At 38.3% G+C, this 14,480-nt stretch overlaps 1 protein-coding gene across 2 annotated transcripts in view; it reads left to right on the top strand.

Annotated features, from left to right (window-relative positions):
- Nucleotides 1-14,480, top strand: part of LOC113054383 (unconventional myosin-XVIIIa-like) — a 39,084-nt gene that overhangs the window by 13,644 nt on the left and 10,960 nt on the right. For both annotated transcript variants that reach the window (XM_026219905.1, XM_026219906.1), the window contains exons 3-28: nt 882-969; nt 1,078-1,184; nt 1,262-1,438; nt 1,520-1,730; nt 2,391-2,533; nt 2,621-2,721; nt 3,052-3,115; nt 3,203-3,347; nt 3,951-3,956; nt 4,226-4,390; nt 4,478-4,568; nt 4,657-4,849; nt 5,835-5,921; nt 6,311-6,452; nt 6,542-6,701; nt 7,224-7,410; nt 7,541-7,736; nt 7,826-7,935; nt 9,266-9,331; nt 10,634-10,762; nt 12,248-12,391; nt 12,785-12,874; nt 13,101-13,220; nt 13,653-13,770; nt 13,969-14,096; nt 14,284-14,438. In XM_026219905.1, the coding sequence (XP_026075690.1) occupies nt 882-969; nt 1,078-1,184; nt 1,262-1,438; nt 1,520-1,730; nt 2,391-2,533; nt 2,621-2,721; nt 3,052-3,115; nt 3,203-3,347; nt 3,951-3,956; nt 4,226-4,390; nt 4,478-4,568; nt 4,657-4,849; nt 5,835-5,921; nt 6,311-6,452; nt 6,542-6,701; nt 7,224-7,410; nt 7,541-7,736; nt 7,826-7,935; nt 9,266-9,331; nt 10,634-10,762; nt 12,248-12,391; nt 12,785-12,874; nt 13,101-13,220; nt 13,653-13,770; nt 13,969-14,096; nt 14,284-14,438 (3,323 nt within the window). The remainder of the gene's footprint in view (nt 1-881; nt 970-1,077; nt 1,185-1,261; nt 1,439-1,519; nt 1,731-2,390; nt 2,534-2,620; nt 2,722-3,051; nt 3,116-3,202; nt 3,348-3,950; nt 3,957-4,225; nt 4,391-4,477; nt 4,569-4,656; nt 4,850-5,834; nt 5,922-6,310; nt 6,453-6,541; nt 6,702-7,223; nt 7,411-7,540; nt 7,737-7,825; nt 7,936-9,265; nt 9,332-10,633; nt 10,763-12,247; nt 12,392-12,784; nt 12,875-13,100; nt 13,221-13,652; nt 13,771-13,968; nt 14,097-14,283; nt 14,439-14,480) is intronic.

Here is a 14,480-nt window from a genome sequence, read left to right as displayed (position 1 = left end):
GCATTTACTCACAATTTTCCTTATAAGTGTGACTGATGCGCTGCAGCAGAGAGAATTTATGTCTAATTTCTGCTTGCAGAAATTGACTCACGCGTTCTTTTGGACTTTTGCATTACAGTCTTGACAAACAGATGCATGTTCTGTGTTGTTGCTTTGGAAATTAATCTCAATTTTCCCTTAACCTTTGTCAATTTTCTCCTTTCTTTTTTTCTTTCACAGTTCTTATATGTAGTGTGACTAAGGTGCATTTTTACCTGAACCTTTCCCTGTTATTATTTGTCCTGTGAGGATTTGTGTATTTATGACTTATTGCAGGCCGTGACAGCTAAAGATCCTTTCGCTGTCCTGCTGGCTGCACATAAAGCTGCCAGTCTGTATAAGGTCTGCCTACTGCATTGCCTGTGTGTAATTCTGCTTATGTGTAAAGCTTAGCTGAGTTTCGTTGTGACATTGAAGGAATCTTATCACCTCCGAGCTCCCATTCAAATTCTACTTTGGTGTATATGTGCATGTTTGACAATTCAGTTTATTTGCGTTATAGTTTTCTTTGTGATGTGTAAAGAGAGGCTATTGATTCATTTTCTATAGCTAGATAGACTTCAACCTAATGATGTGCATTGTTCTGCTGTTTTTTTGTGTCGAATGTGTTTGTCTTTCTGTGTTTAACATGACTCTAGCTGTTTTGTTGTGTATACATTTTAGATGTCGTCTTATTTATATTTATATTAGCAGCGACCACTTTACCTATCTGTCTCTGTCACAGTTAATTTTAAACAGACTGAAAATCTGAACTGAATTGCATTCAATCGTTGGACTGGAAACCTATTGTGTTTCATGTTCTGTGACTGGCGTGTGTCTGACAGTCTCTCTCATTCCTGCAGGTGAAGGCGGAGGAGCAGCTTGCTACAGAGAAGGCCTGGTACAACACTGGGAAGGTCTGGCTTGTCCATAAAGATGGCTTCTCTTTGGGTTAGTGAAGTCATAGTGCATTACTCCTATAATGATCTGAATATTCATTAAGTAAATAAATAATGTTAAAAATAAATATATACAAAAAATAAAGTTTTGTTTTTGTAGCTACACAGCTCAAGATAGAGATGGGGTCTCTCCCAGAGGGGAAAGTAAAGATCAGGCTGGAGCATGATGGGACCGTCCTGGAAGTGGACGAGGATGATGTGGAGAAGGTGGACATTAACATGTGACATTACTCACACAAAAGCCAAGAGACCTGTTTACTTACTTTCATCTGTCTGTCTGTCAGGCAAATCCTCTATCATATGATCGAGTGGAGGATCTCTCCTCTCTTCTGTACCTCAACGAGTCTAGCATCCTTCACACCCTTCGCCAGCGCTATGGTGGAAACCTCATTCACACCTACGCTGGGCCAAACCTGATTGTGATCAATCCTCTCTGTACCCCTGCCTTGTACTCAGAGAAGGTACGAACTTCGCACAAAGTATTAAAGTTACCTCAGAGTTATGGCCGTGAGAGATGGAGTGACATGGTCTGTTTATATCAGGTGATGCAGATGTTTAAGGGCTGCCGGAGAGAAGAAACAGCCCCTCACATTTTTGCCATTGCTCAGTCGGCGTATCATCAGCTGCTGACCACACGTCAGGATCAGACCATCGTGCTGCTGGGCAAGAGTGGCAGTGGAAAGACCACTAACTGTCAGCACCTGCTGCAGTACCTGGTCACCGTCGCAGCTGGCAGTGGAAAGGTGTTTTCAGGTGAGGAAGATGAGGAGGACCCAATATAGCGCTCTCCTTTTCAGCTTTCCCAGAGTTCATTTTCACTTTTGATTAAACTGAACAGTGGCTATAAGTCACTCATTTTCTATTAGATTTTTTTGATCGATCTATAAAATAAATGTTCACACTTTATGTTAGTCAAGTGATATGAATACTCAAGTTATTTTAATGAACTTATGTTATTTTATTTAATGATTAATTACATATATAGCTACACTACATTCAGTTGTTATATATTATATTGAATTTAAATTTATATTATTTTACCCTGGACTTAGCTAATACAAATATAATGTGTGTTTGAGTTTCAGTGTTGTTTTAGGATTATAATACAGTATTTATTTATTTTTAATTACCCTTTATTTTGATCTTCAATGTTAATGTTTTACAAATTTGTGTGCTTTTGTCATTTTATTTAGTTTGCATATTTTTTAAGTTCACTTTTAGTCATTTTAATACTTAAACTCAGTTAGTCACCAAGGATTTTAGTTTTTTTTTTTTTTATATTCATAATGTTTTATTTTATTTTTCAAAAACAGGTTTTTAATTTAAGTTTTAAGTTTAATAAAAAAATGTGTGCATAAATTCTCTGATTTTTATTAGAAGATTGTAACATTATGAACTGTCCCCTCCCCACAGCTGAGAAATGGCAGGCGGTCTACACGGTTCTGGAGGCTTTCGGGAACTGCAGTACAGCTATGAATGTGAACGCCAGTCGCTTCTCTCACATAGTCTCTCTTGACTTCGACCAGGCAGGACAGGTGGCCTCTGCCTCTGTTCAGGTGGGATACATCAAGGGCAATAACACACACTTTTTCTTAAAGACATTGGGACATTTATCTCTAATTTGCTTTATGTCTTGCAAACAGACCATGTTGCTGGAGAAGTTCAGAGTGACCAGACGACCAGAAGCAGAATCAAGCTTCAATGTGTTTTACTATCTGATGGCTGGAGCAGATGCAGCTCTAAAGTAAACAGTGCTGCCTTAGGCACATAAGTATAATCAAAGATTATATTAAACTGAATAAAGAAAAAATAGTTCAATCTTGTAAGATTATTGACCTGACTGACTGGTTTTAATTTTTACAGTGCATTAATCTAAAGAGCATGAATACTTAATGCATATTATGTCACAAATTATGCATAAATCTATCCAGCCACCATGCCATTTTGTAATATTCTAGACATACAAAATATCAAATCAGGCATGCAAATGATCATAGCAGGTCATTATGCTGATCATAGCAGGAAACATGTACAGATTAAAGTTGATCAGCTAATGGAATATTATGCCTTTCAGGACTGAACTTCATTTTGATCACTTTGCTGAAAGCAGCACGTTTGGGCTCCTCCCTCACTCGAAGGTGAGAAAAACCACATGTGGCATCATTAGACACACACTTTATCTATTTGATCTCTATACATTGTATCATACATCAAATGCTCTGTAGCCCGAGGACAAGCAGAGAGCCGCTCAGCAGTTTACTAAGCTACAGGCAGCCATGAAGGTCCTGGGCATCTCTGCTGAAGAACAGAAAACCGTGTGGCTGATCTTAGGGGCCATATACCACCTTGGGGCCGCTGGGGCCACCAAAGGTAAAGCTACCAGCTCCTCCAGTGGCTAGATCACCACTAATATCTGAATGTGTGAAGCAGTAAAATACAGCATGTCTAATTACACAGAGTGCATTTTAAAATCTGTCCACTGAGAGTCAGTAGAGACCTTCCAGCCATCAAACTAAAAGAATGTTTCATTGTTTAGAGAAGTTAGTGTGTGTGTTTGAGGTCTCAAAACATTTGGATCGACTGGCATAAAATTTTAATTCAGTCATCATTTACTCACCCTCATGTCATTTCTTTTTTCAGTGCAAACCAAAATTTGGAACAGTGTTGATAACCAAACAGTTTCTGTTACCATTAATTATCTGGGGGTTTTTTTCCCGTCCATACAGTGAAAGTCAGAGAAAACCAAAAGTGTTTGGATATCAGTTTTATTCAATATATCTTCTTTTAAGTTTCACTAAAGAAAGGAAACCATATAGGTTTAGAACAACACGAGCACAAGAAAATGACGACAAAATTTCTATTATGTTTTTGTGTGCGTGTGTTTATAACAGTTGTTGTGTTTTAACCATTTGTAATCATGTCTTTTATTGCATATTTATGCTGCATGCTGCCCCCATCATAACACACAAACAGATGCAGGTAAATGCAGGTCTCTTTCTCTTTCTCTTTCCATTTTTAGACTGAATGCAGGTGTTTCTTTAAATATTTTATTTAGCATCTTAACAGAACTATGCATTCATCTTTCATCTGCCTTTGTGCTTGTCTCCACTCTGATGTTGAATGGCAGAATGAAAATGTTTGCTCTCTTTGATCATCAATCCTGATCTCTGGACACTCTACAACATATTGTAGTTCACCATAACATGACAGATGTTTTCTTTCATGTATGTGGCTTTCTGACCCCTCAGCGGGCCGAAAGCAGTTTGCCAGGCACGAGTGGGCACAAAAAGCAGCATATCTCCTGGGCTGCACGCTGGAAGAGCTGTCCTCCGCCATCTTTAAAACGCACAGCAAGGGCACATTCCCCCGCTCCTCAAGTGTCCGGCAGAGTACAGATGATACCGATAGCTCAGGTGTTTTTTTGTTGTTGTTAACATTCTTAAATATGTGATAAATGCTTCCCTATTTTATGACTCAAAAAGTGTTTTTGTGTGTTTCAGTGTCTAAAGCAACAGCAGCTGAGTGTTTGGAGTTCATGGCGTCTGGTTTATACGCCGAGCTTTTCACACTCATCATCTCTCTCATTAACAGGTAATCCATAAGCAGTAACCGGTGATTACCTAAAGCAACTAGGTTTATCAAACAAGAGATGAATTCAGATGTCTTTTTCTACTTTCAGAGCGCTGAAGTCCAGTCAGCATTCTCTCTGTTCTCTGCTGATCGTGGACACACCAGGCTTCCAGAACCCTCGTCAGGTGAAGAACCAGCGCGGGGCCACGTTTGAGGAGCTCTGTCATAATTATGCTCAGGAACGTCTGCAGATGCTGTTCCAGGAGCGAACATTCGTACGGGAACTGGAGCGTTACAAAGAGGTGCGAAAAACACCCATAACCAACACCAGAATGTCAAACACAGTTCTTATTACAACACTGAATTACTTGGCTGTTAGTTTACCACTACTTGACTTCATTTTTACTTTTTTATTTATTGTATTCATCAGCAATTTGCCTTTACTGGATGAGACTGTGGAGCAGTGAACTACTATTCTGAAATTTTACTACAACTAATTATAACAAATAACGCAATGAAATGTATTGCAGGGATCTTGATCGGCTCTTTCAAAACTTTAACTACTTTAATTTAAATAACACAAAGCTCATGGCACAAGAAAGTGCTAAAAATGACCAAGGATGTCTATGTGACACTATACTTAGACAGTTCATTTGTAAATCAATAATTATATTATGAAGGTAAGATTATGGTAAGATGTTTGTTCTCTAGTAAAATAAGCATGCATATGCACACCATCCGAGCTGCCGGTCAGAAGACATCAAAGTAGCATAAAGAGGAATAAGACCTTGTGTTTGTGTTGCCGAAACATTTGTAATAAAGAATCACCTGCAAGTGAGTGTACAGTCTTATGCCTCTTTATGCTTCTTAGATGTTTGTTCTCACCAAGGCTATATTTATTTGAATGAAAATACACTAGCGTTTTGAAATATTGTTACAATTTATAATTACTGTTTTGTATTGGAATATATTTTAAAATGTAATTTATTCCTGTGATGGCAAAGCTGAAATTTCAGCATCATGACTCCAGGCATCATTCTCACATGATCCTTCAGAAATAATTCTAATATTTAGATTTGCTGCTCAAGAAACATTTCACATTATTATCAGTGTTAAGAAAGTTCAATGATGAATAGAAAGTAAAAAGAAAAACAGCATTTATTTGAAATAGATATATTTTTAAATGCTTTCTGCTTTCACATTTGATCTATTTGCATCCTTGCTAAAATATTTTCTTTAAAAAAAAAATACTTAATTTTTTTTTTTTTTTTTACCGTGTTAACACAGGAAAACATTGAGATCCCTCTGGATGACCTGGATCCCAGCCCTTCTCGCTCAGTAGCTGTGGTTGATCAGTCCTCCAGTCAGACCCTGGTGAGATGCACTTTCTAAATTAGTCAAAACTGCTGATGTTTAAAGTTTGCGTGTCTGTGTGATTATTTTAACAAGAACGCTGGATAAGTACTTAATTTTATTTCCATCTCCGTGTATTTTTTTTTTTTTGTTTAATACAAAATATTTAACTTTTGAAGGCTGAAAATGGGAACAGACTGTCATAGTAGGGTAAATGTAATCCTATATTAAGTATATAGTCCTATATCCTATATATAGTAATTAGTTGGCCGGTCATGGTTATATATGATGCAGTCCTTTTAAACCGTGTTTATAAGTATCAGAATAGAAGAGAGAGACCTGAAGAAAATGTCTGTGTAGGAAAGAAACATATGATTATTTGACTGTGGATATTCATGTCTGTATTTCAGGTACGTACTCTGTCCCGGACAGATGAGGCCAGGGGCTTGTTCTGGCTGATGGAGGAGGAGGTTTTGCAGCCGGGAGGGTCTGAGGAAACACTCCTGCAGCGACTCTTCAGTTACTATGGCCCTGCAGAGGGAGAGAGCACAGGTCAAACACACAAACATGCAACAAAAAAAAAAAAAACTCACACACTTACATTCTGCCCTAGACCAATTTATGCATTGTTTTTTTTGCAGGTCACATAGTGTTGCTTAAAAGTGAAAACAGACATCACTTCCTGCTCGGCCACAGTCACGGGACAGATTGGGTGGAATATGACACTCATGGATGGCTGAACCTAGCCAGGCTAAATCCCACCCCCCAGAACGCAGCCAACCTGCTGCAGAACTCCCAGAAGTGAGACCTACACACAACCCCATTGCACTTGTCACTCCAGTAAATCAGTCAAAAAACATTTTTTTAATTCAAGATTGATGACAAGAACTGACAGTCCAGACATCAGATTAGAGTTGCGCCACCTTAAACTGATTTCATTTAAAATATGATATTTTACATCTATAACTAAAACTGCCAGTAGGTGGCTGCAATTCACCTCCTTAATGAGTGATCGAGTCATTCAAATGATTCTTTCAAACGATTCATTCAGTCATTGAATCATTCATTGCACTGTTTTGTTCAAAATGCAGATTTATTCTGTAACTTAGCACTGCTATGTGTTGCTCAGATACACGTTTTTCTTGAGAAAATAAAGCAAAAATGAAATATGGAGAATACTGTGTATAAAATTTAACTAACTTTTTTTTTTTTGCGAGTAACATACACAATGTCAGCTCGTGCATAGGTAAAACAATAAACACATTATTATTGTAGACTATACATACCGCACACCCCTCGAGACTCACTGTGTGTTCCTCACAGGAAGAGCATCAGTGGGATGTTTGTGGGCCGCTCCAGCAGTTCTGCGGTTCTGACAGGCTCCATCGCTGGACTGGAGGGCGTCTCTCAGCTCGCGATGCGTCGGGCCACCAGCATGAGGAAGACCTTCACCACAGGCATGGCTACTGTCAAAAAGAAGTCTCTCTGTCTTCAGATTAAACTCCAAGTGGTAGGTTTTCAAGAGGGTCCTACACCGAATACTAGTGGTGGACATTTTTTCTCTTATGAAATTGTTCAGTTTCCCTATTAGTTGCAAGAAATGGATTAAAATACACATTATGTATTTCTCTTTTGATCAGGATGCACTGTTGGACACCATCCGCAGATCCAGGGTTCACTTTGTCCACTGTCTTTTACCCCGAGCGGAGGTTCTGAGGGCCGCAGGGTCCCCAGAGGAGAGCTGTGACCCTGGACTCATGCAGATGGATGTGGCTTTGCTCAGGGCCCAGATCCGTGGCTTTAAACTGCTGGACAGCTTGAGGATTTACAGACAAGGTGAAAAGAGAGACTGAAAGATCCAATCAAATAGATAAAATCAAGTCCTCTCCTTTATTTCCTGCTGAATATCCGCACGCTTGTTGCAGGTTACCCTGATCACATGGTCTTCTCTGAGTTCAGAAGACGCTTTGACATTTTGGCCCCTCACCTGACCAAGAAACTGGGCCGAGACTACATTGTGAAGGATGAGAAACGAGTGAGTAGCTAATTAAGAGAGTAGTAAGTATGAAAATAATAGAACAAAGGGTTTAGAAATGACTGGAATTAAGTTTTGGGCTCCTCTCGCTCTTGTGTGCTGTGAGTCCAAGACAGAATGAACTCTGGGTAATCAGGGTTATTGTGATGGCTTAATAAAAAAAAACCCAGCTGGGTCTCTGACTTGAATCAATACGCAGAGCAGACAGGAAAAATGTAGTAATTGCTCTGGGCTTTAGTGCTTACTAAAAGCCCAAATGTACTGTAATTATCAGCTAGAAAAATGTCTCCGTCCAGGGTCTCCTAATCTTGTTTTGGCCCTGTGATTTAGGAAATATGTGGAGATATAACTGGGAAATATTTCATCAAATTGCGATATATAAAAGTGCAATTATGAGAAATGAAGTCATACTGTGATATAAAAAGTAATATTTGAAGATATAAAAAAAATTGCGAGATATATTCAATTATAAGAAATTGACAATTTTGAGATATAGTCATATTGTGAGATATGAAATTGCAATGATCAGAAATGAAGTCGTAATTGAGATATAATTCATATTATGGAATAACAGTCATTTTGAGATACTTAAGTTGCAATTGTGAGATATAAACTCAAAATGTGAAATTTTAAATCAGTGTGAGATTCAAAAGAAATTAAAGTTTTATTGTTTATTTATTTGTTTTATTGTTTGTTTTATTTTTACTCACAGAAATGAGCACGTTCTTGACTTGCACAAACCTGTGCTGTAAATAATAAACAGCTAAAAAATCACATTGTCCCTTACCCTAAAATAAAAAAATAAAAAATGCAAAATGCCATGGGCAGTTTGAAATATTAATGACTATTCAACTGACAGATGTCTTAAAAAAGTCAATTTTTTACAAAAGAAAGATGACCATCCTCTTTTTATGGCACAGCAGAGGTCAGTCGCATTTCGAGTCTCATAGGAAGTCGAGACGATGCAAAATTCTATCTAGAGAGACGTAGAGAGAAAGAAAACGACAGAGGGAGGTAGAACCATGTCTCAGAGGAGAGGTTTTTGTGAAGTGATTCGAACAATGGCCCTTTAGTTGTTAGGGGCCAGCACCCCCTTTAGTGCTGTAATCTAGATGGGCCCTTTCAGATAGATCGAGTTCTCAAGACCTTTCCGCATGACAAAGACAGTGTCAGTGTCACGGTGAGGGCTGATGGTAGTCTGGACAGTTCGGGGACTGAGCGGGAGAGAATACCCGGTGTGTGTGTGTCCAGTAGGCCTACACAGGGGTCAGCAGTGTTTTTGTAATGTACACTGTGTGAACTAGACATGACAGTGTGTTTGTCATTGCAGGCAGTAGAGGAGCTTTTGGAGTCTTTGGAATTAGAGAAGAGCAGCTATCACATGGGCCTGAGCAGGGTGAGTAACACATACACAAGTTACTATCCATTTTATCACTTCGGAAGCGCCAAAGGATGCAGGTGAGTCAAATTGTAAATTATATGCAGTGGATGATATTTCATCTGCATGCTTTTGTGTCTGCTACTGCGTGGTCCATCGGCTGGAATCAAGAAACTCTCATCTCGGCGTGAGCTGCGTTGTTTGTTTGTGTCTTTCCTGGTTCTTCATGCCGTCCTAATCAGTGTGAACAGACACTGGCACTCAACGGTTTAATCCCATCAGCTGGAAAACCTGCGGCGTGTGTAAACAAGCCCCACATGGCGCATTCCCAGAAGAATGGAGATTTATTGGATTGTATTATAAGTTGGAATAGTTAGAAATTATTTTGTGGCAGCTGCAATTGGCGTCAAGGTTTGTAAAGGCCGAACTGTGCTCAGAAATGGATTAAAATGTCAGGGGCCCTTGACGAAGGATTCGAGCAACAGAACATACTGATTTACAACTCCACCAGCATCTCCTGTCAGTTCTGCTCGACTTGCGCTGTTACAGTTACTTGCAATGAAAAATAAACCAAACATGCATTAAATGGACATTGATTCACTCGAGTCGTTCAAACTGCTGTGGACAGATGGTCTATTTCTGAATATGAAGCCAGATAAAATTATTGCACGAGGGTAATAACATTTTCAGATTTTCTTTATCTTTGCTCTCTTCAAACCCTCAAGTTGTTTATATAGTTTAACATCCATAAGGTGAGACAGATTGCCGTTTTCACCTGCTGTTTCTCAAATGCATGTCTTATGATTAAATTGCATCTGATTTTGTGACCGTGTGCATCAGATCAGATAGACACGAAAAGATAAAAGCATCTGCTTAACAAATATATATAAAAATGAAAATGGAATGTTATAATAAAATACAGTAATATACAATAAAAACACAATATAACTGAAATAAAATGTCAAATATTATATAAAATACAGTATTTTATAAATAATAATAAAACAGACTAAAAATATATATTTACTTGTTTGATGAATAATAAATTGAAGAAAACTGATACTGTAGTGTGAAGGATAGCCACCTCTTGTTTAGTTTAAATTGCAAATGATACTGCAACAATTTGGTAATCATTTATGAAAAACCTCCATGTGCTTATGAATCCTTATATTACAGTTAAAGCTGTCTCTGTTTAAAACTCTCTACAAATGTATCTGTCTCTTTGTACTCTGTCATTTTAAGAACTTCATAATATACAGTTCAGTTTTAACACGCTCTCTTTACTGTTGTCTCGTCTGTAACTTTGTTTGTGTGTGTTAGGTGTTCTTCAGGGCTGGAACAGTGGCTAAACTAGAGGGACAGAGGGATGAACACACCAGACAGAACATCACGCTGTTCCAGGCCGCCTGCAGGGGCTTTCTGTCTCGACAGGCCTTCAAAAAGAGGAAGGTAAAGTCCATTTTCCATTTTGCTTCAGTCCTGAGCTGAAAATACAATGTCAATCATTCAGAATCTCAACATTTATATCTCTTACACTGCTGTTAAAAAGTTTGGGGTCGGTAAGTTTTTTTCTTTTCCTGTTTTTTTTTTTTTTTTTGAAAGACGTTTCTTATGCTCATCAAGGCTTTATTTTTTTATTTATTTTTCAAAAATGCAGTAAAAACAGTAATATTGTGAAGTATTATAACAATTTAAAATAAAAATGTTAATATATTTGAAATTCTGATATGCTGATTTGGTGCTCAAGGAACATTTCTTATTATTATCAATGTTGAAGAAAGTTTTTTTATTTTTTTGATGAATAGAAAATAAAAGAAACTGCATCTTTATTGACAACCCATGCATCTTTGCTGAATTATTATATTCATTTCCTTAAAAAAATAAATAAATCTTGCTTACCCAGACTTTTAAATAGTAATAATCAGTTTGCTTTAAGAGTAAAATGCACACATCAATGCACAGCATTGAGCAGGTAAGCCTTTACGGAGGTGACTAGGTCTTATTTAAGCCGAAGCATGTAATTTCTGAAACCCTGAGTCCCCGGGCAGAACTGCAGAAAAAAACTCCCCCGGTCTCGCATTGGACAGCCAAACAAACAGTTCTGCCCCAAACTCAGTCCATTGGTTGAGTCAGAGTTGCTGGTGACGTGCAGCTCAAACAAACCAAGTAATGTTTTGAAAGGACCACAGAAGGTTTTACATTTTTTGAGGGAATTAACCTACAAATTACTTACTTGTCTCTGTATAGCAAACTGTAGTAGAAAGTATTGTAATAAAGAAAAAAAACCACACTTCTCTCCTGTTTAGTCTCCCTAGAATTATTAGTCATTAGAAGTTCTCAAATCAGTAAAAGCTCCTCTGAACACAGATCATAGCATGCAGTTGGGCCTCTGAATCAGATCCTCTAAGTTCTTCATAATGTGCATTTAATTGATTGAATTGAATTGACAGTCAGATTTACAGTTTTGGTTTGCAAGTCTTTCTGTACTTTTTCAAAAATGTCATATATCAAAGTCATAAGGTGGCTTTTATGATTGTCTTTGCAAAGGAACATTAATCATTTCATGCCTCGCTATTAATGCAACCGTCATGTCATTCACAGATGGAGATCTGTATCATCAGCCTGTTCTGAACCCATGTGAAGCAGAAATTAAAGAATAGTTCAGTCAAAATGAATACTCTGTCATCATTACCTCATCCTCATGTCGTTCCAAAACTATATGGCTTTTTTCCCCCTGGAACATAAAAGTTGATGAATATTTGGGCCACTGTATTTCATATAATGAAAATAAAGGAAAACTAGGGCTGCTTGAAAGTTTTAACCTACTGTATGATGATTTATGTGCTATAATAAAATAAAACAACATGAGGTAAATGATGACCATTTTCATATTCACTTTAAATCATCTAAAACAAATCACTCTCTGTCTCTCAGATCCAGGATTTGGCCATCCGTTGTGTCCAGAAGAACATTAAGAAGAATCATGGTGTGAAGGACTGGCCCTGGTGGAAGCTCTTCATCACAGTACGACCTCTAGTGGAGGTTCAGCTCACCGAAGAACAGATTCGCGGAAAGGATGTGAGACTTTGCATCTTACTCTTTATTTCATTCCCTGGTTTGCTCGCTATGCAAAGCTCCTGTCAGTTTACAGAAGAGCTTGAAGGTTTATCTGTGTTTGTGGATGCGTTTGCCTTAAAGATGACATGATCAGAGGGCTTTTGTTGCATCAGCTTTAGAGCTGAGACTTCTCTTTGATTCCTGCTGCCATCACATCTAAGTCCCAGCTCAAAGCATTGTCTTCAGAAATGCAACATTGCCATCTGGCCAGATCTTGCCCGATCAAAAGATTAAAAAAAACACCAGATTATATAATATTAGCTGTACTAGCCTCGGTCCAAAGATTGTCTTTATTTTATCAAAATAATCAGTATTATCTTTTGCTGGAGATAAAATTGTTGTTTCGACTTGTAGGAGGAGATCATGCATCTGAAATTGAAGCTGGAGAAGGTGGAGAAGGAAAGAAATGAGCTGCGGCTGACCTCGGATGGTCTGGATAGTCGAGTAAGAGATGCAAGCATCTTATTTAATTTCAAATGCAAAGCAGGGCCTCATTTTTGCTGCTTCAAGAAAATGAGAAAGAAGTTGAGAAAGCAAAGGGTGTTATTTTTTTAGTTAGGCCGTGTGTCTCTACAAGGATAGACAATAAACTTAGTAGGTAAGTCTTAATGAAAATATTAAAAAGCCTCCACCATATTAGAAAAACAATCACATATGTTTGTTTATGTAGATCACAGAGCTGATAGCAGAGCTTTCAGATGAGAGAAATACTGCGGAGTCCACATCTCAGCTGCTGGAGACAGAAACAAGCGAGAGATTGCGTTTGGAAAAGGACATGAAGGATATGCAGGTACATGAACTCTAGCAATCCTGCTTCAGTCTTTTTATACAGTGATGGGAGTAACTACTTAAAGGACAGATGCTACTAGGCTAACTGTTTTTAAGTTATAGAATTCAGTAAAATAGTATAGTTTTTTCTAGTGGTTAAAGATAACATTTTACGACTTTTTGGTACAGTGTTTAGTAAAATGCTGCTGTTTAGTAACAGTTCAAAATATTGTTTTTAATATGGGAAACAATATGGCATCTTCATTTCAGTAGCTTGTAGAGTAGCTAAGCACTTTTTCATACGTGTAGATTTACTCTAGTTAAATTACTTTAAATTATGAGTTGCTTGTGCCATGGATTGACAAAAAAAAAAAGTGGTGAAAGAGTGTTGGAGCATATTTTGTGAGTGGGCTGCTGTATAACATGCCTGTTCATTTCTTTTTCTGAAACTCAGGTGAAGTTTGACACTGTGCGGAAACAGATGGAGTCCATGGAGATGGAGATCATGGAGGCCAGACTCCTCCAAGCATCAGAACTCAACGGCGAGGTGGAAGATGGTGGTGATGATTCCGGTAAAGAAGAAACACAATCAGCATTCGTACCTGATTATGGAAATGCTTAATTTTAATTAGAACATAGCATTTTTTTGGACGCTGGGATGGAAAGAGGGCGAGTTTGGTCAAAAACTACTGAAAGCACACACACAAACAGCTCATCATAACAACAGCTCTGAAAAAATCTGTCTGTCTCTGTGCGTTTGTGCATGTCAGGAGGTGAATGGAGGCTGAAATATGAACGTGTCATCAGAGACACAGAATTCACAAAGAAAAAGCTCCAGCAGGAGATGGAGGACAAGCTGGAGACAGAACAACAGAACAAGAGACACTTAGAAAGAAAAGTTAGTATCGCACACAGTAAATACACACACAATGCATACACACACGGCCTTCTGAAAGACTACACACAGTGTTGAATGTACCTGAATTCAAACTCTGCTAAAATAAATGATACTCTGACGTTGACCTGCAACTCCGACTTTTTTGACTATTTATTAAATTCACCCTACCGTCTCTTTTTCTGTGTAGTTCGGGGACTTGCAGGCTGACCACGAGGAGTCCCAGCGTTCAGTCCAGCAGCTGAAGAAGAAATGCCAGCGGCTGGCAGCTGAACTGCAAGACACCAAACTGCACCTGGAAAATCAAGAGGGACGCAACCATGAGCTTGAGAGAAAGCAGAGGAAGTAAGAGCCAATCATACACGCACATACTGCACCTCAGACTGT

Source organism: Carassius auratus, chromosome 35 (genome assembly GCF_003368295.1).
Source record: "Carassius auratus strain Wakin chromosome 35, ASM336829v1, whole genome shotgun sequence".
Taxonomy (NCBI): domain Eukaryota; kingdom Metazoa; phylum Chordata; class Actinopteri; order Cypriniformes; family Cyprinidae; genus Carassius; species Carassius auratus.
Note: the sequence above shows the minus strand (reverse complement) of the source record. Positions and strands in the feature narration are given on the sequence as shown.